The sequence below is a fragment of the Chlamydotis macqueenii genome, chromosome 5, assembly GCF_036417535.1.
Source record: "Chlamydotis macqueenii isolate bChlMac1 chromosome 5, bChlMac1.mat, whole genome shotgun sequence".
Lineage (NCBI taxonomy): Eukaryota > Metazoa > Chordata > Aves > Otidiformes > Otididae > Chlamydotis > Chlamydotis macqueenii.
In genome coordinates this window covers 11500951-11526161 of record NC_141560.1, presented here as the reverse complement: position 1 = coordinate 11526161, position 25211 = coordinate 11500951, and the positions used below count along the sequence as shown (strand labels likewise).

At 50.0% G+C, this 25211-nt stretch overlaps 1 protein-coding gene and 1 long non-coding RNA gene across 3 annotated transcripts; both read right to left on the bottom strand.

Moving 5' to 3' along the window:
- Positions 1–12719: 12719 nt before the first annotated feature.
- CKB (creatine kinase B) lies at positions 12720–20790 on the bottom strand. 2 transcript variants are annotated; one of them, XM_086749107.1, is made up of 8 exons: positions 20667–20790; positions 19623–19835; positions 18347–18501; positions 17311–17443; positions 16233–16404; positions 14548–14671; positions 13658–13847; positions 12720–13085 (listed from the first exon to the last, which is right to left on the bottom strand). In XM_086749107.1, exons 2-8 carry the CDS (start codon positions 19813–19815, stop codon positions 12907–12909), a joined length of 1146 nt encoding a protein of 381 aa, XP_086605233.1. In that variant the 5' UTR covers positions 19816–19835; positions 20667–20790; the 3' UTR covers positions 12720–12906. The 2 variants fall into 2 exon arrangements, with proteins under 2 accessions (XP_086605233.1, XP_086605234.1); XM_086749108.1 differs by lacking the exon at positions 19623–19835 and adding an exon at positions 18983–19170 and having other exon boundaries at positions 20667–20714.
- Positions 20791–22349: 1559 nt separating this feature from the next.
- Positions 22350–25186, bottom strand: LOC147600487 (uncharacterized). The gene is made up of 5 exons (XR_015258788.1): positions 25103–25186; positions 24349–24519; positions 23435–23486; positions 23182–23291; positions 22350–22789 (listed from the first exon to the last, which is right to left on the bottom strand). It is a non-coding gene; the product is annotated as an uncharacterized LOC147600487 (long non-coding RNA).
- Positions 25187–25211: the final 25 nt, after the last annotated feature.

Here is a 25211-nt window from a genome sequence, read left to right as displayed (position 1 = left end):
GGAGGGAAAGGGATTCATAGCATCCAAGGACACTGTCAAGAGGACCTTCAGGCTTGTATTACAGTCATATAGCTCAGCACAGAACTAGGAGGAGGCACAACTCATCACCGCCATTGCTGTTCGTCCTGTGCATAAGCTGGCGCTGTCCTTTTTGGAGGTCATAAATATTCGCAGTCAGCTCAGGCAGGTGGTTGGCCAGTCATGTCTCTGCGGTGCCAGAAAGTCTCTCGAGTCCTCACTGTGAGGAGCTGGTATCTGCCTGGAGTGATGTTGAAAAGGGCTGCTCATCTCATTGGTGGCCCTGGCTGTGGCCAAAGCGTGGCTGATGTGTCAGCTGGACCAGAGGTGTCCCGTGCACATGCCGGGGAGGGAGCTGGGGAAGGCGTCCCAAAGTCTCCCTGGGTGGGTAACTGTGACCATCTCGCCACCACCCCTGAAGGAAGCAGCAAGCTGGTTTGTGAATCCCTGAGCCTGCAGCAACCCAGAAAAACCTCGAGTGTTGGCTCTTGCTTAGGCTGTCATATGCTTAAATTCAAGGAAAGTTTTCTCCCTTGGCAGAGAAGGCGCCAAGCCACCCTCTGGTTTGGTGCTAGCCAAGAGCATCCCTGCTTTCCCTCCTGCCCCAGCCCATGGGGATCCTGGGCCGGCTGCAGACAGGACGTGCCTCCTGCCACGGCCACGCCACGATCCTGCTCGCTTAGGCAGCTCCTCCCCACATGTGACACGCTGCAGACGATGTCCCCAGAGGATTTAAGGAAGGCGCACTTGTTGCCAGGAAGGACAGGTCTCTCAGATGCCTTTTGAAGCCACCAAGCCCCGGGAGCGGGCAGGGCTGAAGTAATGTGTTCCTGGAGAAGGAACACACCGGAAGTCTGGAGGAAAAATGGTTATGGAAATAATAACAACAGCGACAATCAGAATAGGTGGGATCGAGCTCAACACAAAGACAATGCATTGGCCGAAGCAGGAATCTGTTTCCGTGGAAAAAGTCATCTGCTGCTGTGATGAGCCCCCACCTCTCCTTGCCTTCAGGGAGCTGGGAGGAGGAGAAGACAGGAGGGGACAGAGGTGGCTTAGCACGCTGGCAGCCAGACCTGGCTGTGCCTGAGTTAAAGGCAAAGCTCAGTCCCTTGGTTTGCATGTAGGAAGAAGCAAGGGAGCCCTTTTCCCTGTTTGGTGCTCTGGGGCGATGGCAGCTACGGCTTTTGTGAACCTCTGGGCCAAGCTGAACCTCAGTGGTGTGAACACATCAGCAAAAACCCTCATGCTTTGCAGGAAACATCATGTCAGGTTTGGCCCCGTTCAGCTTGGTGGACTCCGAGGTGACAGGAGGGACCGTCTGTGGTTTAAAACAGGTCAGCCCCAAACTGCAGCAACAGGTGGTCACCCTGGGTTTGTGGCCTGCAAATGGATGTTCTGGAAATATAGCTCCAACGGTGAGCGGAGACCCATCTGCAGCCTGCTACTGTGGAGTTGGCCTGGGTTTGGAGAGTGATGCAGCGGGAGGCTGCCAAATCCTGGACAGTGAAGGGCTCTGCCCTGCCTGCCGGCACCATTCACTCGCAGCTGGTGATGGTGGCAGCCCTCCCCACCTGCCAAGCCAAGTGTCCCTGAGCCCGGCCCAAATCCAGCTGGATGACGGGGTTCCCAGTAGTGAGTGCACTCGAGTGCTGCGACACAGCTCACTGCAAGCAGCGTCTGCTGCCAGCTCCTCGCATCTGGTGGGTGCTGACCTGCCTGGTCCATCCCCTGTGTTAGAGGTTGTCCTGCAAGAGCTGGAGGGGCTGGTCCCTTGTCCCCCTCCCCTGGGCTGTGTTCCTGCCTGCGGAGTGACATTCAAGCTCAGAAAGCGTCGCTCAGACCTGCAGGTCTTGCAAGCCCCCAGCGGTGGGGGCTGCCTCAGGGCAGGAGGATGCTGGCCCATGCGAACACCACCCAAGCGGTGGGGTGGGGACTTGGTTCCTGGGACCCCTCAGCTCTGCTGCAGGCACCCCTGGCTGTAACGGCAACACCCTGCTGTGGTTCCGAGCTGCACCCTTCGCAAAAATATGAGCATCCCCAAACAGACCTGAGATCCTAATGAGGCTTGCCAAGGATTTCTGCTGGCCTGTAGCTTCCAGCCTGCGCGAACATCAGCCCAGCTGGAGATTAAACAATCTCCTTTAATAGGAACAGAGGGGCACCGTTCTAGCGCGGGGAGAAAAGAGCATTCCCCATTCAGAGCTCGCACGCAGGCAGCGCGAGGGCCATGGGGGGACCGGGATGCCCTGATTTGGAAGTCTCTCGCTCGACCCGACTACTCGAAAGGCGCCTGTTTCCTGCGCTTGGGCCAAGGGAGGTTTTTTTATTTAGAAGATTCCTCGCCTGCTGAGCACAGAGGGGAAGGCGAAAGATGCCAGCTCGCAGTCCTGGCCTCTGCCAACCGTGACTTTGACCTACAGCAGATACGGGAGTTACCACTGGCTTGTCAGAGCCTCCTCGGTGCGCGGGGCCGGGGCTCACCAGCGCTGCCATTTATGGGGCTCCAGCCCTGGCTCCGATTAGATAGCGCTTGCCCGGCGCAGGGGCTGCTCTCCGTCCTGGGGCTCGCAGCATCGCCTTGCTCCTCGAAGGCCACCCCAGGGTCCTGCCGGATGGAGTCCCTGGGATGGGGGCTCCTGAAACACTCGCCAAAGTCAGCAGGAGCTGCGTTTAAAAATAAGCTGAGAAAACAGCCAAGCTGGAGGGCATCGCTCCTGTTTCCATCAGAACAAGAAAACACAGCCTGCCAGGGCCGCTCCGCTCCAGACCCCACTTCGGCCTGCAAGGAGATTTGTCCCCAGCTCTTCCCTGCTTTTACCCCCTTTCCTCAATCGAGGCTTCTTCAGGGGGATCCTCACTGTGGTCCCCACTCTCTGCAACTCCTCCTGCTGCCCCCAAGCCCTCCCACAGTGGCAAAGCCCCATCCCGCCTCCACCAGCACACCAGGGTGTGGGACATGAGGGGTCCCACACCCCAAAATGGCCAAAACTTGGAGGACAAAGCACAGCACCTGAAACACAGAGCTGGGGGCTGCAGCCCAGGCATCGGCCACATCTGCTGCAGGGTTTCAGTGTCGCTTGCTGCTTGGGTTGGAGCAAGGGTCTGCCCTGAGCTGGATGGGGGGGTGATGGCCCCTTTGGTGACCTCCCCAAGCTGGTGGGAGGTGACCTATGGGAGGGGGGCAGGGTCTTCTGCTGTGAGCGGACCACGAGGCTCTTCACCTTTGGTAACGTGATTTTACAGTCCTTTCCATTCCCAAGAGAAATTCTGCAGGAATTTTCTATTTCTGCAGGAGAGGCAGCAGGGAGAGGAAAGGTTGAACTCTCTTGAGACCTTTGTACTTTATTTTTAATTTTGTTGTTGCTTATTTTTAATCTTGAGGAAGGAACAGACTAAAAGGGGCATAAATAAAATACAACTAGTTGGGACAAAAATACTTGGTTGAAATCCTTGCCCAGGGCTCTGAGTGAATTTTTACATGAGAGACACTCAGCTAAGGGAGGATTCTGCATCTCAGACCAGGTTTTGGGGTTGTTTTTTCTCTGTTCCATCTAGAGAGGAAGAAGAGTGACCAGGTTAACCCTCACCTCTGAAGAAGGAGAGCGGGAAGGCAGAGGACCATGTCTGAGAGCTGCTTGGGCCACCCTGTCCCCAGCCTCAGCAAAGCTGCTTCCTCCGTGCTGTGAAATGGGGCTAATGAGAGTCCCCGAGGGCCAGCTAAAAGCCTGCGTGAAGCTTTACTGAATGCAGCATCATACAAGCATAAACTACTGCTAGCACTAAGCCTGGCATAAGCTGAAGGAGCAATCTTGTTTTCTTTTCCAAGCCAGAGTTTGGGGTTTCACTGTTGTTGACGCCCCCAAGCCCAGCCCTGGAGTTGTTGTCCTTCTCCTGGGTTAGCATCACATCCCCCACCGGTGGGGGGGGGGGGGGCCTTTTCTACCTTGGAAAGGAAAGAAAATACTGACAAGCTTTCATCAGCTTCTAAAATATGCTTTAGCTGTATGCTTCATGCAGAGTGTAAGTGCTGTCACTTAAAAGAAATACATATGTGTTTAATGTTCTTGTCTTATTTTCTAAAGATCCCACCATCTCAGTGTGGCTTGATAATAGTCCCTCACCACAGATTATCTTTTCTGAAAGGTTCATTTCCAGGTCCAAATATATGTCCCTCCACAGCTCATTTAGAAACTGCAGCTGCTCGGCCACGGCCCCTGCGTCCCGGGTGCTGGCGTGAGCGCAGGCTCGCCGCCGCCGCCGGCCTGCTGCTGCCGTCCGCGGTTACCTCTGCCAGCGCTCCCGGGTTTTCTCGGTGGGGTGGAAGGACAAGAAGGAACACGTTGAGAAAGAGCAAACGGAGACTTACGTGCCAAGTTCAAAGATTAGTGGTTGGCTTATTAGGTTTTCCCCTAAGCTCAGTATTAAGCAATGCTAAATGACCCACACAAAAATCAGACGGGAGGATTAATAAAGGCTTAATGGTGGATGTTTGCGTTTGAAAGTGTCATGGGACTAACGTGTCGGCAAACAACAAAGTGTTTCCCCCTCACTGGTACCCCTGGAAGATGTCTCTTAGTGTCTTAAAACTTGTTTTACCTTACTTCCTAGTCTTATGAGTCTTTTTAATAACAGTTTCCATGCCCGTTCAGCCTCAAATAGCTCTTGGCTTTATAAATGTATTTCACTGGTTCTCTGTATCTTCTTGATGTGTTTTTTCCAAATCCCTTTTAGGTGATCTAGTAAGTGGTTTTGGTGGTCCCTGCTCAGGGGTGGCTTTAACTACAAGTTACTGAAAAGCATGTCAGCTGGGTATTTAAACAAACCCTATACAAGATGATGGCTCACCAAAGAAGTTGGTCTTGGTGGAGGCTTCACTCTTGAACTAAGTTGTGTGAAAAATCTCAACGTGGCCATGTCAATGACAAGCAAAGTGGAAGTGATTGCGAGAGAGGACAGTGTACAGGTACCCCAGGGAAGCGATGGCTGAAAGGGCACCTAGGCTAAATGCAAAGACGTGTCATTGCTGGCTTTGACACTGATTATATAAAAGCATTTGGAAAAGATACAGTGGCCATCTGCTGTCGTGTGCCTCTTCATGGGCTCCAGCTGACCCACCGCTTGGTGTCATTTCTCATAAATACTGCTCGAGGGCTGATCCTTTTATTCCTTGTGAGGAAAAACAAAAACACAACTTTTGTCTGCTTTAAAAATTGTGTTACGTGCTACATGCAAGGGTTTTCCCAGCCAGGCGTTGAGGGGTGTCATGCCCAAGCACCAGGACCACCCAGATCAACCAGCAGGCATTTCCAGGGGAGCAGGAGGGGGCCGTGCGGAGGGGTGCTCAGCCCCTGGAGACATCCTGGTCCCCCCAAGAGAGGAGAGGGACGTGGCATCTTACTGACAGTAGGTCGTGGTATCAGGCAGTGATGCCTGGACCCAGGTGAGCCCAGGGCTGCACCCTGAAGCAGGCAGTCCCCTTGCCTATGTGACATGGGTGACCACCAGCACAAAACGCTGCCACATGTCTGTGGCCACCGGTGGGAGAAGAGGCTGGATGCTCTGGAGGTGGCAGCTGGGGCCAGAGTGATGATTCCCTGCTGGGTCAGAGGCCTGGGTTTGTCCAAAATTTAGGTTACATGTTGGAGTGCTGCCCCACAGCAGCAAGCAGCAGGTCTGGCGGAGATGGACCAACTTGGTGCCCTGCCAAGCTTTCCTCATCACCTTGTTCCAACTCAGCAGTGACACAGGCTGTCACCTGCAATTCGAGGCAGGCAGCTCCCCCCATGCTAAGCTGCAAGGTCTCCGCCCTGCAAACCACAGGGTTCATTGCAAATAAAAACCACACAAAAAAAAATTTGTAAAAGCCCCCCAAAAAGGCCAAACCACCGAGTAACAGAAAATACGTAGCTTATGGCTCTGGGTTGGTCACGTCCCCCGCGTGCTGGCTGAGTTTAGCTCAGCCTTTTGTCTGGATGAGCCCTCACTCGGCCCCATTTCATGGCACCCCACAGAACGACAAAGTCAAAGTGAGCGGTGGGGAGGTGCAGCCTTCACCAGCACTTACTTCCTGCTGCTGTGATGGGGCTTCCCACGAGTTTGGTGGACGGGAAGGATGGACCTTCCGGGATGCTGTGAGGGCCGGTGCAGGCTGGGGACCAGCCTCCAGAGAGCCGCGGGCAGGACAGGGAGGTGCCCAGAGGACCCTGGGGGCACTGAGGCCAAGCACTGGGGGAGGTTGGCTGCACTGCGGCAGTTGGACAAGTGTCCATGTGTGCCTGGCTTTGCATTCCAACCTCTGCTCTCCTCCAGCCACCAGCACATGTAAGAAATCCTCAAGCCTCTCCTGAGGCTTTCAGTAGTGGGAAATAGCTGAGCTGTTGATTCCTTACAGCCCTTTGCACCCTCTGGGTAGGTGCAAGGTTTGAGGCACCGTGGGGGCCCCTCCAGCCACCCCTCTGTGTGTGCAGAGAGCTGCCCATGCCACCCACCAGATGGAGGAGAGGAAGCGGTGCTGGCAGCAGCACGTCCCCTTGGCCCGGCAGGGAGGCAGGTGGGACATCCCGGAGGCAGAGGGAAGGAAGTAAGGCACTTACTCCAGCTCTGGGGGAAAGAGCATCCTCAAGACGGTCAACCATGTTTTGCCTTAAAACAATGGCTTATAAAAAAAAAAAGCTAGCCATTGCTCTCCCGTGGTGAGGAGCTAACGCTCTAGGGCCATGAGCACTCCCATCCATCGCAATCCTCTTCTCACGCGTGTTCCCATGAGTATCTCTGGAGCCATCTATCCCCAGACAAGTCCTAACTCAGAGGCTGTTACAGCAGTGAGCCGATACGATGGTATCCCAATGCCCTTGGCTGAAGACAGCCCACTCATGGAGTAGCCTGATCCCACAGTCCTCCTGGTGTCCATTCCCACTGGAGACCTCTTCCCTCAAGCCCATCCAGATGTCTTCAGTCACTCGTTCCCAGCACAGCCCTCCGGATCGGCACTGCCAGCACAGGATGGCTCTGCCAGCTTCCCAGCAATTGCAGGCATGCTCTGCCCAGCAGCCTGGGAACATCGTCAGCCCGAGCGGTGATTAGTGATGATTCAGGGGATTTCACCACAGCTGTGGAGGGAGACTGGCCGGTTTCTGTGGGCGGACTGCAAGGACGCAGCCTGGCCCACGCTTACTGAAACACCAGCTTTCCTGCCCAACATGACTCCACCAGCCAGTGCCCTAAAACCATCTCACTGCTGTGGTCTCCTCCAGCTTGTCCCTGGCCAGTGAAGCAGGAGAAATCCCCTCTGTGCCGCAGCCGGTGCGTAACTCCCATCAGTTCCCACGGGCAGAACTGAACCTGCTGTTTGCTTTCCCTCCACTTTCGCTGCGTTTTGAACATACAGCAGCATTTGGACTGCAAACAGCCGCTATTTACACCCCAACAAAACTGTCCTTGGTGTATGTGCTAACTGCTCTGCCGGGCCTGGCTAAAGAACGTGGAGTCTGAGTTGAGTTAATTCACTTTTCTCTAGTCCTGCTCATTCCTGAGTAACCCAGGAAAGCTTCGCTGTGCCTGAGTACTTCCATCAAACACCATCACAATAATCACTGCAAAAATACAAGCTGGCACTTCCAAGGTCTCCTCAGCACCGGTTATTCTTAGTTTTACTCTCATCATCAATAATGGATCTGGAAAGAGCAACCAGACTGCAACCGTTCCACTGAACCCCGCTCCCACCTGCACTGAACACCCAGTTAAGATGCCAAGGACTTTAAAAAGATCTAGGGCTGGCACACGCAGCTGTCAAATTCATCTTCAGTCCTGGTTTTATTTTGAAATTGCACCATAGAAAGCTCAGGATTGTCCATTCTGTATTTTCAGTTGAAGCTTTTGACATGCAATAAAAACCTCAACATTCACGTTTTTCTGAGTTACCCTTTCTATCTGTTTTCCTGGATGTTGAGCATGAGACACTTTGCCCTTTGAAAGTTTATATTTATATATATATAGACACACACACACACACACATATATATATACACACATAAAAATACATACACACATATATATAGTTTCTTATAGTCTTATTCACTGCCTGGAGGAGGAAAACAAAAATCTTTGGTCGGTTTGGATGCATCTCTGTTTATTTTTACCCTGTCTGGTAATGCAGATTTTCCCCATTAATTGTCGATCCCAGCCCGCCCACGCTGCCAGTTTAACGACTAGACCCACGCTGTGGGTGTAGCACATGCGCCTTCTCACCTGGCACACTCAACCTGGCTCTATGCAGCATTTGGACAAAAAGAAAAAAAAAAAAAAAAGGTCTTTCAAAAGGTGGGGGAAACACGGTATCTCCACGTACAAATGCCTCGGCAGCCCTTGCCACAGGGTTTTCCTGTGCGTTGGCCGGCGGCTCGCAGCCAGTGAGGCAGAGGTGCCATGGGGCCAGGAACCCAGAGCAAGCAGGCTGTTTCTCAAAATGGAGCTGGCCAGGAGCTTGCATAATTTCTGTGTAAGAAAATAAATCCTAACACGTGAAAAAAGGGGAAGACGGTCAAGGGATGCAAGAGGCCCAGCCGGGATTCGCCTCTCATCTCAACACCCTGGGCTACGGCTTGTCCTCCTTCATCACTGCGCTTGGCTCCCTCTTCACTGGGGACACATAAAACCCAACGAAACCTTATGATGGCGAAGTGCCCTGTCCCACGGGAAGAGGGCTGAAGCAAACGGTCATACAGGCTATTTCCAGCTTTATAACTGCAATTTTTTTTTAGGAGAAGAGGGAAAGCAGACCAGCCAGAGGAACAAGGAGCAGCCAAAGGAGCCTGCTGGCCTGCTGCTTCCCCAGGGGAAAAATAAAAGCAAACAGGAGATGAAAAGGCTGCGATGCCGTCTCCCTTCCTAGAAGAGTGCCCTGCCCACCACGCTACCACATTTCGTGTGGGTGTGGGTGGAGGGGAAAAAAAAAAAAGAAAAGAAAAAGAAAACCAAACCAAACCAAACCAAACAAAAAAACCCACTCAAACTCTCCTGCTCAAGCTATTCCATGTTGCGTAAAAACACGGTAACACTCATCTGAGGACAGGCTGGAGCTTAAACCTCCTCCCTCCCAGATGAGTGCCGGAGACATTAGGCAATAGAATCCTCCTTTTTCTTCTTGGCCTAGTGACGAATTAATTAACACTGGGCAAAATGGAAAGCTGGAGGGAAGCATTGCCCTAGACCCAGCTGCAGCTGAGCCGAACTGAACTGAGCTGATTTGAGCTGAGCCCAGCCAAGCTGAGCTGAGCTGAGCTGAGCTAAGCAAGGATCCCCAGCGGAGAGCAGGACTCCAGCAGGAGCCTCCTGCATGCCGGGCAGGGCTCTCAGTTGGAGCCAGCAGACAAAACCACCGTGCTCCATACTTTGTGTGAGAGAAGTCACCCAGTTTGGCCACCTCATCCCAGGAAGGAGAAGCCTCCCCGGAGCACCTGGACCTCCTTGTGGAGCAGCTGTCCCGTCCCCTCGCTCAGCTGGGGGCACGAGGGAGCATGTGGTGAGCTTGGCCACCGAACTCAGGCCTGGGAGCTTCCTACGGTGTGGCAGGGTGCCCAGGGTTGATGTCGTAATGCTGAGCTCACCACCATACTCTGTGTGGCTTAGTCCACAAGTGGGTGAAAGACCATGAATAAATTTCCAGCAGGATAGCATGGAAATGGAATAAGGAGCATTTATGGGCAGCCTGCTGCTAGTAAGCGTAATGTGAGAGGTAAATGGTTTCCCAGTCAGCTTGATTTCTTGAATAAGGACCCTGGGGTCCCAGCAGGCAACGTGCTGCCAGTGCCACGCGTGCTGAGAGGGAAGCAGGCTGGGCTGGCTGACTCTGCTGCCAGCGTACACATTGCCCTGCATGGGCATCGCACACAGGCCAGGGCTTGGCAGCCGCTCCCCAGAGGAGAGCAGAAATGGTCAGACGAAGAAGACAATGTAGAAAGAAATTCCCCTTGAAAATGTAGCAAAACCGGTGCCTGTTTCGAGTGACGAGCTGGCAGCCGAGGGACAGCATGCCAGCCTTCGAGAGCAGGGCGCATGAATGCAGGAGAAGAGGACAACACAATAAGGCCCAAGCGGAGCTCAGCTGCTCTCCCTGGCAGCGGGACGGCCGCAGCAATCGCTGCTCCCGAATCTGTGAGTGAGAAAAGTTCAGCTGAAACTTCACAGGAAAGCTAGAGATGCAACACACGCCTGCACACCCCGAAGGGCTTCCCGGCCCCTCTCCTCCCCCAGCCTGCACCCACACACCATCAGCAACTTTTTGGCCAGCCGAGGAGCCGGTGCGCAGCTCCAGGCTAGGTGAGCAACGACGCCATCACCGCTGGGTGCGATGCAGGGCTTGATCTCACCCGTCTGGAGGGCCCTACTGGCCACGCCAGCTCCCACGTCCTTCCCAAAAGCTACGTGGGCGCGGGTGGCTCCGCCGGCAAGGCTAATTGCAGATCCCCTGTATAAAGCACAGCAGCAACCGATGGCTTCCCTCCCCTCCCCTCGGTTTAAGGCCATCGTCCAGCGCAATTTCAGGTGCCCAAGGCACAAGCGAGTGGCTGCTCCGTATGACCTGCTTCAATATCTGAGCAACCCACAGTAGGCACCCAGGGCATGACGGTGAGTAATGCTGAGAATCAAACCAGAGATTTTAAGGTGAGGGGCTGGGAGGTTTAATTTCTCTCTTGATCACAGGTTTCTAGCGAGTCCCAGCTGGGCTAGGTCACTGTGTCCAGCCTTCTGCCGTGACATGTTCGTTCTCTGGAATATTTTCAATTGCTTTGTACAAGCTGAAACAAAAGCACGGTCGTGTTATTCCTTGTGGCAGCAACAGGAGGGAACATAGCAAAGGTGGTGGGTGGGGACGAAAACCAATTAAAAAGAAATTTTCTTGTTGGATGCAAGCCTTAAAGACTAGTTTGCTGCTTTGACCGTAATTTTTTAGCCAGCTACAGGTCTTGCCTCAGACTGCAGGGACCCAGGGGCTAAAACAAGACGGGGAGATGTAGCAGCTCTGATGAGCTACAGACACAGGAGAAAAAGGATGCACAGGGAGAGAGATGTTTTTATTAGTCCAGCTGATATAGCCAGAAAAAAATAGACACATTTTCAGGCACCTCCTTCCATTTGATAATTGCTGTGAGTGCAGTAACAACACTGTGTTGAGGAGGGGCACCACTAAATGAACACTCTCTGATGACAAGATGCAGCACCAGCTATTTGCCAGACATCTGTGAACAGTGACACAAAGCACAGCAAGGGGCATCTAAAGAGTACACAGAACCAACCGGTTGTCTCCTGCACCATTTTCCCTTCCCTGCTCTCATAAACCTTGTACAGAGAAATCCCTGTGCTGATTAATTCAAATACAGGAACACCACCTAGCACACAACAAAACTCTTACATGTGATCTCCTCTCCCCCACCCAGTCAAATTTGAATCATACAGAAAGCTATATTTAAAAAAAAAACCCTCTCATCTGAGATGTTCACTCAGCCTTTCCCTCACCAAAATTTAATCAGGTTACCCCAACTGGAGCCATCACTTCAGCTAAGTGACAGCCTGCAATCACAGCCTCAGAAATATCACAGCCTCTACAAAAGAAAGCTTCATTTATTTCCACGAGCCTATATAAAGCTACACACTGTGAAGCTGTCTCAACCTTTCGTTACGCTCCCCCTATAAAAGCCAGGTTTTAGCAGTCGGTAGAGCTGTTGAGCAGGTGCCATCTGCTTCCCAGGTTGCACAGGCTGCAAAAGCTGTTGTTACTAAAGGTCTCTTGCTCCTAGCTATCCATACTTCCAGAAAACGTTGCTCTTGTAGGTTAATAATGCGACGCTTTGACACAGCAGGTACACATATGCACCAACTACAGCCATTCTGGAGAAAAGGCTTATTGATACAATACTCAAGCTCACACCCGGAGAACAGCCTGAGCTTGCAAGCCAGACCCACTTCAGGAAAAAAACCTCAACTACTCAGCATGTTTTAATTGACTATACTTCCTGGTTTTAGGTTCATGGGACAACTGGTGCACGGGCCAACAAGAGTCAGTTGAGGAAAGCTACAGTTATCTTGCACTTTCCTGTAACTGGCAGCACACAGCCCCGCTCTCTTCCCTGGCTGAGCTGAAACCACTTTGAGAAGCCTGGGTTTAGTCTGAATTTCACCTCACTCCTTACCCCCAAGAGTGATTAGTTGTTTACACCAGCTCTCTGCACATCTCTAGATTGAAGATGTGGTCTATCTCCCCACAAACCAGCTTAGTATCAGTGTTATTATGGGCTGGAGTCTGACCTCAGAGCATTGCCCTACAGCCCCAGGAGGACCTGACTGGAAACAGCAGCACTTTGTAGCCAGCTCTCTCCCCTCCCTCCCAGGAGTCAGCCTGGCTTGCTGCAGTCAGGATAATGACAGCTTACAACTGCCACGAGCAGATGCACGAGTCAAAGCCTTGGAGGTAGGGCATGTTTGCAGTGACTCATGTTTAACACTAGCTCTCAAGTTTACAGCAATTACAATCAAGTTAAAGGTTCGCTTTTGACACTGCTTAAATCACACTTCGACTCCAGCAGACTGCAGCAGCACAGCCAGGAAGGCATGCTAGCACACAAAACCAACCCATCTAGCACAACTGAGAAAACCAAGTCACTTAAATCTCAAAGACATTCAGGTAACACATTTAAGACATCTCAGGCCAAAACAACAGTTTATTTCATTTTCAACAACATCCCAGCCATCAAAAAAATAAACTCTAACACAGATGGATGGAAGACTTCTCTACAGTGTAACTAAGTGAGCTCTGATCCCAGGGGTTTGAACTGGAGTAACATTTTATTATTCATCCAATAAGTTAGGAAGCATGAGAAAAAAAGTGCTTTATTTCTGAGCTGGTATGAGGTCATCAATGGACTGGCCTTTTTCAAGGCGTTTTTCCATTTCAATGAGCAGCTTCACACCATCCACCACCATCTGCACCAGCTCCACCTCAGAGAAGCCAAGGCGATCAGCATTGGAGACATCAAACACCCCTCCAACAGCAGCTGTGTCCACACCACCTGGAGCAAGAGATTTAGTTAGCACACTGACCACTGCTAGAGCAGGTGAGTCTGCCTTTCTTCCCTCACTGGCTTGAGGTGGGAACACAGCAAGACAACTCTCTACAAGTTGCCAATGCTGCCTCCTCCTACGTGGAGGGAGATAAAGCAGCATGTGACTGCCAACATGAGCCGCTGAGGCCAGCTCTTTATTCTCATAGCCCATGAGCAACCAAACCTGTGGCCAGAAGTAACTACTGCAGCTATCTCCGAGCAACAAGTCAAAGAAGGGATGAGAATCCTGATTACACAGCAACAGCTGCCAGCAGGTCCACTCTTTCTGGTGCTCAGAACACCAGGTAGGACATACTGAGATAGCCAGATACAGTAAGGGATAAGCAGAGCACTGGCATCCCCACCCCCTCAAGCTATGATTTTAAGTCTCGATTCTCTCCATGTGCCTACAAAGGTCCTTTCGGGTGGTTTAACAGGCATTGCCAGTATGTGCCAAAACATGGCTCTGGCTGTAGCCAGGCTTTTGCTGGTGTCTTAGGACAGCCTGACTAGGACATCACTGTATCATCACCTCTCACCTGTGCCTCGCTTCTGCAGCCGAAGCCGCTTGAGGACTTCCCCAAACTTCTCATGCTTCCCAAGGTGCGGTAGTTTGATGTGCACACCAGCACGGAGCCCTGTTCCAAGGTTGGATGGGCAGGTCAGGATGTAGCCCAAGTGTGGATTCCACATGAATTCGTAGTTTTTGGACTTGAAGAGAGTTTCTATCTATAAATAGAGAGAATGGATGTTTAGAGATTATTCTCTGCCTGAAGGACACAGGTCACCCATTAGTGCTCATTTACAGCTTCAGTTACATAGCAACAGCCACAACAGTTTGAACAGCTATTTAAGTCAGCCACCTAAGCCCCCTCCCTTTGGAAAAAAAGGGCCACCAACAAGGGGCTTTTAAGGCCTTAACCCTCCTCCTAGCAGTGAAACAGGCAAAGTTTAAGCTACAAAATCTGTAGTCACTATCTGTTGGGAAGCTTGATTTAGCACACATCAAGCTGACACATCTGTTAGGATTAGAGAAGGACCTGGTAAGGCTCAAGTTCATATCAAGACTAGAAGCTGGGGAAAGCATTCAGCCTAGAAGGTTCAGTCCAGCTTTGCTCATCCACATTCAAGCAATTTCTCCTCCTACCCAGTGAACCATGTAGAAAACCTTTAAGTACAGTTTAGACACCTGAATAAGAGTGCCACATCAGAGGAAATATTTTAGATTTTATAGCCACAATGCTTTGCCAATGTAGGTGTTTCAGAGCCCTCACAGCTCTGGACCTCATCAGGGTGTTCCCAGAGACCCACACAATGGACCACCATCACGCAGGACTCAGGAGGCGGGGCTTGAAAGAGTTTGCATTCTCAGCTCTAACCAGAGAAACATGTACCATTTGAACCCACAGCTCAGGCAATACTGATTTACCTGTGTTAGCCCAGTACAGAAGCGGGTAAACACTTCCTTCATGTTGCCACCTTTCTGCATGGAAATAACTCTAAGGTGATCCTCCTCATTGATCCAAACAAGGAAGGTCTTGTTATCATTGTGCCTAGGAGACAAGGCAAACAACTTGTTGTCTGTCCCACCTGACATTTTTCAAGATAATTGTAATAGCACCAAATTACTCATCATTGTAGCTTTTATTTTGAGAGGCTCACTTAGTTGCTTCTTCAGAGAAATTAATCTTATTTCTTTCATCCACACAGGACCCAACAGAGTTAAGCTGGTAGTTTTCGCCCTGCTCAAGAGGTAGTTTGAATGTGCTTATATCTAAACAGGTCAGAATGGATAATAACATGACATTAGCCAGTCTTACACTATCAAATCCTAAAATCCAGTAATCTCCCTAGCTCACCTGTGGCCTGAGTTTACAAGTTTAAAGATATTTCATCAGTTCAGCAGAGTTTGCAGCAGGATTATCAGTACAGACTTTGAGGCAGCCCCATAACAGTGTTGTTCATAATGACACCATGTTGACAATGTATAACAAAGCCTTTTATCAGAATCTTGTCAGATTCTGTTAAACTGCATTTGTACCTCAGAGAACTAAGTTGAGCTTTCACTATTAATTTTAGATTGGGGTTCTTCAGAGATGCTATGAAAACCTCTGAACACCAATAGGCCCCTCTTGTCCTAGCTTGCAGCTGGTAGCAAGTACTATTATCAATATTTATCATGCTGATAATTTCTGAGCTTGATTAGGATCAAAAATTAACTAGTACCTGAGGAAAGTTATTTATGCAGACAACACTGAGACTTTACACTTCAAGCTTGTAGATTAGTCATGCTCAGATGACAGCACTATCTAGCACTGGCAATCTGCAGGTAGATGATGCAATCTTAAAGGTGACCTACAGAAACAAAGCACGCTTCCTCCAGGTTGTACTGAAGCAGCTACAGTAATAAGACTGGAGTATTACAGCTGATGAAAACCTAGCCCTTAGCTTACAAGGGAGCAAGTTAATTATGCTGCAGAAGCTCCCGAGATGCAGAGTTTTATGTAGGTGACCTACATGTAACAAGCAGAATCCTTCCATTCCACACCTCTATCAGTCAACTCGTGTCACCAAGTCTCTGGGGGTAGGGGGGGAACCTTATCACTAGTAGAGGTAAAGCCATACCAGCCCAGCATCAGTGAGTTTCTGCAAGCAGAAGTGATGAGACTACAAGGGAGCAACTATGCATCCAGTATCAAGTCTGAGCTAAGCCAATGCTGTGGTTTGTTATCACAAGTTACTCTAAGCTCCTGGGACAAGAGCTGAATGTAGCAGCACATCTGCTCCTTTAGAAGTGATCTACTTTCTTAAGCTGCTTCAACTATTGTCCGGTGCTTCACAAACCTGTGCTGAATGGGCAGGCTCTGCTTACAGGCTAGCCAAGCTGGCTTGTTCCTACCAGCCCAATGTGGCACATGGTAACACTTGTCCAGATTCTGCTGGTTTAGATGCAACATCCCCAGAGGATACCACACAAGTTTCTCATTAGATTCAGTAACTTGAGTTTAGAAGTTGCCATTTTGCCCAGCAGTACAAGCCACAACCAAAACAGCAAGATTTTTTTTTTTTTTTTGCAGGGACTTTGTCTGACTCCCCCCTTCCATGCATACTCACCAGATACCTCTGGCATCAGGCCAATCTCGTGCCATCCCAGATGCCAACAAAAGAGGAGAAACTGGCTTGTCAAACAAGAAGTGATCATCAATCAGCTGCTGCTGCTCCGCATCAGTCATGTTCCTCAGAGCATAGTACTTCCCCTTGAGATCACCTCCCAGACTACCCAGAGCTGAAAGAGAAAGTCACTTTTAGGCTGGGACCAAAGATGCTAGACATTTCCAGCACTTCAGAGACCACACACAAAGCATGGCCATGTCCGACAAGGGAGGTTTGGTTCCTCCCTTGTTTTCACCTGCAGTGGCAATGCCTTTGCAGCATTACAGAACTTCAGGCAGTATCAGATGATTTGTCTGCACCCTCCAGGCTTACACAAGTACCCTTTGTTCCCTCACATGCCATATAGAATCATTACTGCTGCTTAACTGCAGCAGTGGAGTGGTTTCTTCCAAGGAGAATCAAGGTCACGAATATAACAAACAGTATTATTCTAGTCAAGGACTGTTACCCTGCCCTTGAGAGGTTTTGCAACAACTACACTCTGTCTCTAGAATTGCACCTTGAATGTATCCTTTCCTCTCACTTAACAGAGTTGAGAAGCAAGAGAAAAAAACCCTGGTTCCACTGAAAACCAGGGCTTACTCTAGTCTACTGCACATTTGGAGCACGATTACACCTTCAAGCAAGCTGAACATTAATGAAAGTCAATTAAAAGCAGCCACAAAATACTGCAATCATGACTCAAGCCCTGAAGTTGCCACATACCTGTTACATTTCAGGTTTGAGCCATGATGAACCAGTCTCTTTCCCCACACACGTAGAAAGAAGCTTTCAAGATCAGCAAAGGTCAACTTAATGCAGCCCAATTTCCCTTTGACATGTGCTCTTGCTCTCAGCTACAAACTGCAATGCTGAGGCAGCTGTAATGCAATGAGCCTTTTTCAGGGAAGGCTCCATGTTCAGACTAAGTCTTGAGGGAGGCTGCTTTTGCCAGCTGCCTCCATTCTCAAACTACAAAGAACACCACTTGCCCAAAGGACATAAGTAGCTCCTCCAGTGCACCCAGTTCTCACTTTACCTTCAACAGAGAGCTTTTCGATAGCCCGCCTCTCTCCTCGACTACAGTGCGGGGGAAGACAGAATCCACGGATGCTTCTACCGGTTCTGACACGGGAACTTAGCACATAATTGGGATCCAGGTCATCACCTCCCTACAAGATTAGGAAACCAGTGAGCACAACCCTGTTGTCAAGACACCTGCCCTAAATACATGTAGCTCCCATGCATTAAGAGTGCACCTTGTACTTGAGATACAACTACTTGGCCTGTAATCTGGTGTCTTACTTCAGGACCACTTTCTTCAGCATTAGGCTGAACAGCCCGTGTAACACAACTCCTGGTTTGACACCAGGCTACAGCTACTAAGTATGTCCTAGAAGACAAATACCATCAGATGTCCATTTCAGACTACAGTCTAGGCTTCCGCTGCCCCTTCAGATCTGCGATCTAGAGATATAAACATGAGGAAAACCCTTGTTGTTTAGGTAGGTGTTTACTCTTGCAAGGGAGAATTATTCACTGCTGTTGAAGTCTTAATTTCTTGTCAAGATTACCCAAGGCTGGCCAACAAACATGGCATTCGGAATTCCTACAGTCTACAGTAATATTTGAAATCCATAAAATGGGCAGAAGTTTTTACTCCTAGCCGTAACAACATACTATTCCATAGTATGAGACCACCAGGTGATATTTAAGATCCAAGATCAGACAATAGAAAGTTTTATGTCAGTCCTTGACTCCTAGGAGAGTGTTGTTTAGCTTGACTACTACAGCCCACAGTTCATGGAAATACATGTTGAACATGTTTGGCATGATCTACGTCACAGCAGCACATGAAGCAAGCTCCTGCTGCACCCCAGCTGCCTGGTTCTACCCAGCCACTGACATCCTAGAGCAGTAAGCTCTCCAGTTTGATTGCACTGGACACATAGCCTGTGGGTCTGAGCTGGGTGACAGCAGCAGAACGGAGCCGGAGCAATCAGTTTAGGCAGCTGCCAACACCTTTACCCAGTCCTCAGACCAGTAGGCATCAGTAATCGATCAAAAGTTTATACCTGCAGGTTATCAGCGTTCAGGTCAGTCTTGTGCTCATCAGTTGGTTTGTAGCCACCATGTCTGTCTTCAATAACTGGATCAAAGAGCTCCTTAAACACATCATAAGATTCTTCATCACCAGCTACGCATCCTACTGTCATAATGAAGGGATGGCCTGGAGTGGTAATAAAGTCAGAAGAGCTAAGTTTGGGTGATGTTTGGCTGTACTCCAGCGCAGCACTAACCAGGCAAGTTCTTTAGTTGTAGGTCTAGTCACTTAGAAATGCATTCTTACATGAAAACATTTGGAGAGACCCTACATTTTACACTTCATTCAGTTAGTCAAATGCAGCGCTATGGGAACCCATAGCTGTCGCCATTAAACCACGTTCATTTCTCAAGCTTGGTTTAGGACAAATTTTCACAGCACATCTGATTTCACTAGCTAATTTAGACCACTGGATAGAACTTTATGTCTAAACAATCATGCTTTACTGTAAGCAAGCATGCTTTGCTTTTTGTTCTTTCTGCTACAGAGCTGCATTTCTGTAGTCTGCTCATAAATACCACCTCCACAAGATTAGCTTTAAGTCACCATATTCAAAAGCACCAGTTACTTCAGCTGGCTCACACAGAATATTCTCAGCGCATTTTACCAGGATTATCAACCCCAGTCTGAATGACATCATCCAGGGTGAAGCCACTGGGCGTGACTCTGTCTCTCAGTTTCTTGTATAAATCCAGGGTTAGAACTTTGGCCATGTGGTTGTTGTGGGTGCTCAGGTCCGGGTACTCCTCATCAGGAGGCAGTCTCTGATTATTTAGTTGGGCCATTTTGATATTGCTAGAGTAAAAATAAATACTGTAATGTTAACATGTAAACACATCTGCTCCCCCTGTTTTAACAGAAGTGCTAGAGAACATCACGTAACCAGTTTAGAAAAGGAATAGACCAGAACAGCCAGGTAAGCCCCCATTTCCCCCTTGGTTGTGTTATAATTAGAACACATTTGTTTTGGGTTTTGGTTGGTTTTTTTTTTTGTTCAGATTGAAAGTATTTAGCAGAGCAGTTACATAATTTAAGTGTCTGGGAATTGATATGTCAAATCACAGCAAGGAACATGGCTTGATAGAACAAGGTGTCTTAACACAGACATGCATTCAAAGCCATCTCTCAATGTTTTATGCAATTTGCCTCTCAGTAGCTCAAAAGCCTTGAGTACCGTTGTCAAGAAGCACTTCCAGTAAGGAGGGAGAACAGATCGTTATACAGATCTAACGGTCCCCGGCCGTTACCTGGGTTGTCAACCCCAGTCTGGATGACATCATCCAGCGTAAATCCACTGGAAGTCTGCTTATCCCTCAACTTCTTGTACAGGTCCAGGGTCAACACCTTGGCCATGTGATTGTTGTGAGCGCTCAGGTCAGGGAACTCGTCAGCAGGAGAGTACTTCATCTTCAGGAGGTTGTGGCTGTTTGAGAACGGCATGTCTGACCCTACCGCAGTCACTAGGGAGAAAGAGGGGAAACCTATCACTGGGGGCTCACGAGGCCTCCGAACGGCCCTGGAGAAAGCCAAGCACCCAGGGAAGGTCACCTTGGCTGCCGTTCCACCCGTGCCTTTCGCACCTTTGCTGCCAGACCGCCTTTCACAAGAGCCAGGAAGGAGGAAAGAAAAAGAGTTCTTCACCTCCACCGGCCTTGCCCCGTGCTTAGAGCATCCCAGCCGCCCGGGCAGGGGCTCTCCCCGCGCCTCCGGGGCACCGCCCGTGGGCAGGGACGCGCCCAAGGTCGCGCAGACCGGCCGTTGGCAGCTCCGGCGCGGGGCGGGGGGGGAGCGGCCGTGCCGCCACGGGACCCCGGCGCGGGCGGCAGGTGAGCGGAGCGGCCGGTAAGCGGAGCGGCCCCGCGATGCCCTCAACGGGTGGGCGCCTGCGCCTCCTCCCGCCGCTGTCGGGCTGGGGCGGGAGGGCGAGAAGCTATAACGGCCGGCGCCCCGCGAGCCCCGGCTGCTCCCCGGGATGGGGGCATCTAAGGAGCCATTACACAACAGACGGCTCCCTCGGGGAACCGGGCTGAGGCGAGCATATGTAACTACCCTGCTAAATACCGGGTTAATCTGGTTTTAAGAGTGGGGGCTCCGCTCCAGCTGGGGGCAAGCCCGGTGAGCACCTGCGCCGCGCCCCGCGTCCCCGCGCTGGCCCCCCCGCCGCACCCGCAGCCCCGCTCTCCCTCCTCAGACAGACCGGCTCCACCCCGCACATTGGAGGAAAAAAAAAAAAAAATTAAAAAAATTCTTATTTTCAAGCTGCAGGACGGCTCGGCTGCCCCGGGACTTACCGAGGGCTCCGCAGCCAATGCAACGACCTCCGCACCCGCTCAGCTCCCTGCTGCCGCCCGAGTCGGAGTGGAGCCCCCGCAACCCCGCCGCGGCTCTTTTATATAGAGCGTGAGCCGCTGTCCCATTGGCCGCTATTTATAGCCCATTCATTCCATTGGGCCAGGCGCGGGAGGGCGAGGCAAGTGCCGTGCCGCCGGCCGGGTGGGGGGTTGCCGCCATTTTGCTTGGCCTCGGTTGGGGAGCGTGGCTAGGGGGCCGTTAGGGGCCGCGGGGGGGCCGGGAGTGCTCGGCCAGGGCTGCTCCCCGCAGCGGAGAGGCAATGGCGGCCTTGGTGACTTCATTAAACACGTATAGGCATGCAGAAATCCATTTTAGTGCTCCATCAGCCAAGGGTTGTCCACAGGTGGCAGTGCCATTGCACACCAATGTGGGCACAGCGGCATGTGGCTGTTCAGGCTTCACACTTTGATTGAAGATTCAGTGGCGGGTGTAAGAACCTGCCGTCCTAAAAACAAGGGCGTCGTTGTGTCAGGACTGGCATGCCCTGAGTCGCATGAGTGATTAACTGCCCCCGAGATGGCTTGGCAGAAGCCACTGCCAAGGCAAATGAGAGCAGTGGCTTCATTCTGCAGAGAAGGGACCTGCTGCTCGCCCTGCACCTCGCCTCCAGCACCTGCCAAGCCGTGGGCTCGTTTCACAGTTTAATTTGAAAGGAACTGGGGTGGTTGTGTAGGACAGTGACTCTCCTGCTCTTGTGTGTGGAAAAAAAACCACCAAGTCTTAAGTTTTATTGGAGGGTGACCTTCTGTCTTTCCCACTGAAGACAGAAGCAGGAAGGCTGGGATTTGACCCACCTAAAGCTCACCTGAAATTCAGGAAAACAGTGGCTTCCACTGGTCTCTTTGTAGGAAAGAGTAAGGTTTGTCCCAAGGCTAAGATGCAACTGAGAATCCCATTGTTTGCAGAAATAAATATATTAATAATGTGAATAACTAACTTTCACCTTTACATAACAGTTTATCTTTCTCTGACGTGTACTTCTCACAGCAGAACCCACGTTTATCCTCCTGTCCAAACAGAGAGTGTACTTATCCATGCGAACGCGGATCTGTGTCGCAGAGTTGCTTTCTTTGACACAAGTTGTGAACGTCAGGAGACATCTGCAGAAACTCTTTCCCCACCACAGTTCTTTCAGCACCACAACCAGTACCCTCACCCACAGAAGGAGAAGCATGTGCACTTTGCAGAACTGCTTAGGATTTTTAAAAAATAATATACATGTAGAGGAAATCATTGCAAAACTAAAAGCATAAACTGCTTCAAATAAAAAAGCCTTGTGTTTGGCTGCCATCCAGATTTCCGAGTTATTCCAGGTCTGATAGACTGAGATGCTGAGTACACAGATCTCCAGGAGAAGCCAAGGGCTCAGCATCTGTGCAAGTCTGGTCTCTTATCTCCCGGATCAAAGAACAAATCCTCTCTCTAGGTCTCCTCTGCCTTTCTGACCTCACAAAATCTTCCCCTATGTTTTACTAGTTTCACACAACGCTCATGCTTCAAAATAGTGCAAGTTGCAAATAATGCCGTCCTAAGCAATTATTAAATGAATGTAAGTGTAAAATCGTACCCAGAGCCCTCAAAATAAATGTAATATTGCTGGGTGACCTCAGTTGCACACATAGTTCTGACTGTGGATTTTTTAATGTAAAAAACCCTCAGTTTTTTATTTTTAATGTATAAGAATAGAAAAAAAAACCGTAAGAACATTTTCTTACATTATACCATATTTCTGTGGTGTTTTTCTTCACAAAAAAAAACCCCATATCAGGGTAGGTACTGAAGGCTCCTTCTGTCTTGTTCCATAATCTGTTGCCACACAAACAGAGGAGCAATCAGCTGTTCTGTACTATAATTGTTCTGTAGATTCGCAGAGTCAAGGTCACCTCAAAAAACAAAATCCAAGGATCCCTTTCTGTTCATTGGATACACTCTTTTCCTCCCAGTCTTGCAGAACAGGGAATACCAGTCATTACAGTCATTATAAACTGGGAGTATTCTCAATGCGCCATTCATTACAGCACTTCCGACACAGGCAGACGCCTCTTCTTCACAAAACTTTTGTCTGCAAAGAAGACATGGAAAGAGAGTCACAGGCACAAATCAACCAAAATATATCCAATTCACATGTTTAATAAACAGTGCACCATCTACCTCCTTTTCCTCACCGTTATTTGACAAATTTCTAGCATGCAGTAAGTCAGAAGTGGCTATTACCTCACTGGGTTTTATTCAGACAGCATTTTAAGATTTGCTGAAAGCTGTGCGTAAATTGGATCCTACCTTTGTTACAGCATCCTAGCCCAGCTTCCCCGGTGACTTAATTATAGATGCTGTGCCATGTGTCAACAGTCTCTGATCAACCGTTTTATCTAGTTCATCTGCTGAGAGAATCCTTTCTTTGGATAAGCCTGTATGGCCTGTTAGACTGTGATAAAGGCACCAATACTTACTTACTTTCCGTACTGGGATGATATCTTAGTGCATACTGACTTATAGGCTACGTTGCCGTTCTGCAGCTCAGGATGGAAAGGTGGAGTGATTACTCCAGAGATCTCTGCGCTGAGCTTTAACAATGAAGAATGAAGGGAAGTTAATCATGGGCCATGGAGGTAACTTCCTAAGAGGCTTAATTATAAATGTTGTGTAGTGTACAACTGCAAGAGGAGATGGGTGTTAGCTAGTGAATGTGTCTTCTGAAATTACTCACGTGAACCTAAGACGAACCTGAAGAATTAGGGGACAAACATATTCCTGAAAATCTAGAAGAATATTCCAAATTAGGAAACAGCAAGAGAAAGTAGTTTGCTATAAACAACTGAATTGTTTCCAATTCCTAATTGACAACTAAACAGCACTTGAAAATTAAACATAACACTCATGTATCAGTAGATTAAAGGAATTGGCTATAGCTGCATCTGCTTAACTTCCCAAATGAAATTTCTCTTCCCATTTACATTTATCGCTTAAAATATATTTGCCTAGTTATTATCCTCAGTGTATTTTTTTCACAGTGCTTAGGCAGTCTGTTGAAAATTACTGATCATTTCCAGTAAGCTGAGTGCCTGTGGAAACTAGGAGTTGCTGAGTGTCTTGATCTTGCGTACAGTCAGACCCACAGTGGTCTGAACAGCAGTTCATCATGGGAAAGAAAGGAAATAATAACATAAACAATGATAAATATAACCAATTACACTAAAAATGACAGACAAAAAATAAGGTTGGTGCAAATATAAAGGCACAGTAGAGCCATGATTGCCAGTCAGAAAAACAGCTGAGTAGGAGTTCGCAGTTTAAGAAACCTCTGAAACTGCATACATTATGTTTAGATTAAGTGGAGGAGAGTTTCATAACTAAATAACAAAGACTACTGCAATTACGATATGGGCAGGTCAATAGCATAACAAAAAATATGTTCTCACTGAAGGTAATGGGCAAAAATTCCCTTATACTTGATGGAATCACATTCCTTTTAAAAAAAATCACAAATTGACATCTAAATGGCTCTCCATTACTGTGTTCTTGATTGTGGAAGGATGACTTTTCCTCCACCGTCGCGCATTACAGGTTACTGGTGAAGGCAGCACCGTACACAGCATTATCTGATTTAGCCGGGAATGTTACCTGCACGTCCAGGGTGATTCACATGCTCTCTGCTGTGCCCGTACCGCTCCCATGCCAGGTGGTCTGGGCTTGTTGCAAGCAGAAGATGAGGCGATACTCTTCTCCTTTGCTCCTCCTGACTGCATCCCCCGTACCACAGGGGCACGCAGGGCTATCCACATCACTTCAATCCTAAACACGAGACAGAAGTAGGAGTCAGTACCATGCTATTTGGGGTTTAGATAACGATTCCGCTGCTTCTGAGCCCACATTCTGGTTTCTCCCACAGCCTTACGAAACTCATGTGAAGAGGTTGGTTGGCCCTGAGCTGCCTTTGCCCGGAGCAGGCAGCACTGGGGGAGGGCAGGCAGAGCTTTCTGGAAGCCACCTGCCCGGCTGCCGGAGATGAGGCCCGGGTCTGCTGTTGGCAAAGGCAGAGCCATTTCCTGGGGAAGAGGCTTCACCCCAGCTGGTGGTGGCCCTCAAGACTCCCCACACGTACACTTGATGGGCGATGAACATGAGTTCCCACTGGGTCCATCGGTCCCTATCATGGCTCTTCACAGCGACCCCTCAAGTTTCACCAAGAGCGTGGCTGCCCCTCCATGCCCTCACAGCCGGCTGGGGCCGCCGACGCTCGGCGAGGGGTGCCCGGAGCGCTGCTGAGGGCTGTCAGTGACCGTGTCCCCCCCCAGGGACCCGGCTCGGAGCGCTGAGGGGACGGGAGGCTGGGTCGGGCAGCGGGGCGGAGGGCTGAGGGGACGGGCACCCTGACCGGGCTGCGGGGGTGGGCGCTGAGGAGCCGGGCGGCGGGAGCCGGTGATGCCGGCGCCGGGCACGGGCGGCGGCGACGACTCCCGGGCTCCAGGCAGGGCTGGCGGGGG

Coding starts and splice junctions, on each gene's coding strand:
- CKB (XM_086749107.1), bottom strand. CDS start 19,815: ATGCCGTTCTCAAACAGCCACAACCTCCTGAAGATGAAGTACTCTCCT. Junction 17,444..18,346: donor TGAACGCTGATAACCTGCAG/GTATAAACTTTT, acceptor CTAATCTTGTAG/GGAGGTGATGACCTGGATCC. Junction 16,405..17,310: donor CGAAAAGCTCTCTGTTGAAG/GTAAAGTGAGAA, acceptor TTTCTCTTTCAG/CTCTGGGTAGTCTGGGAGGT.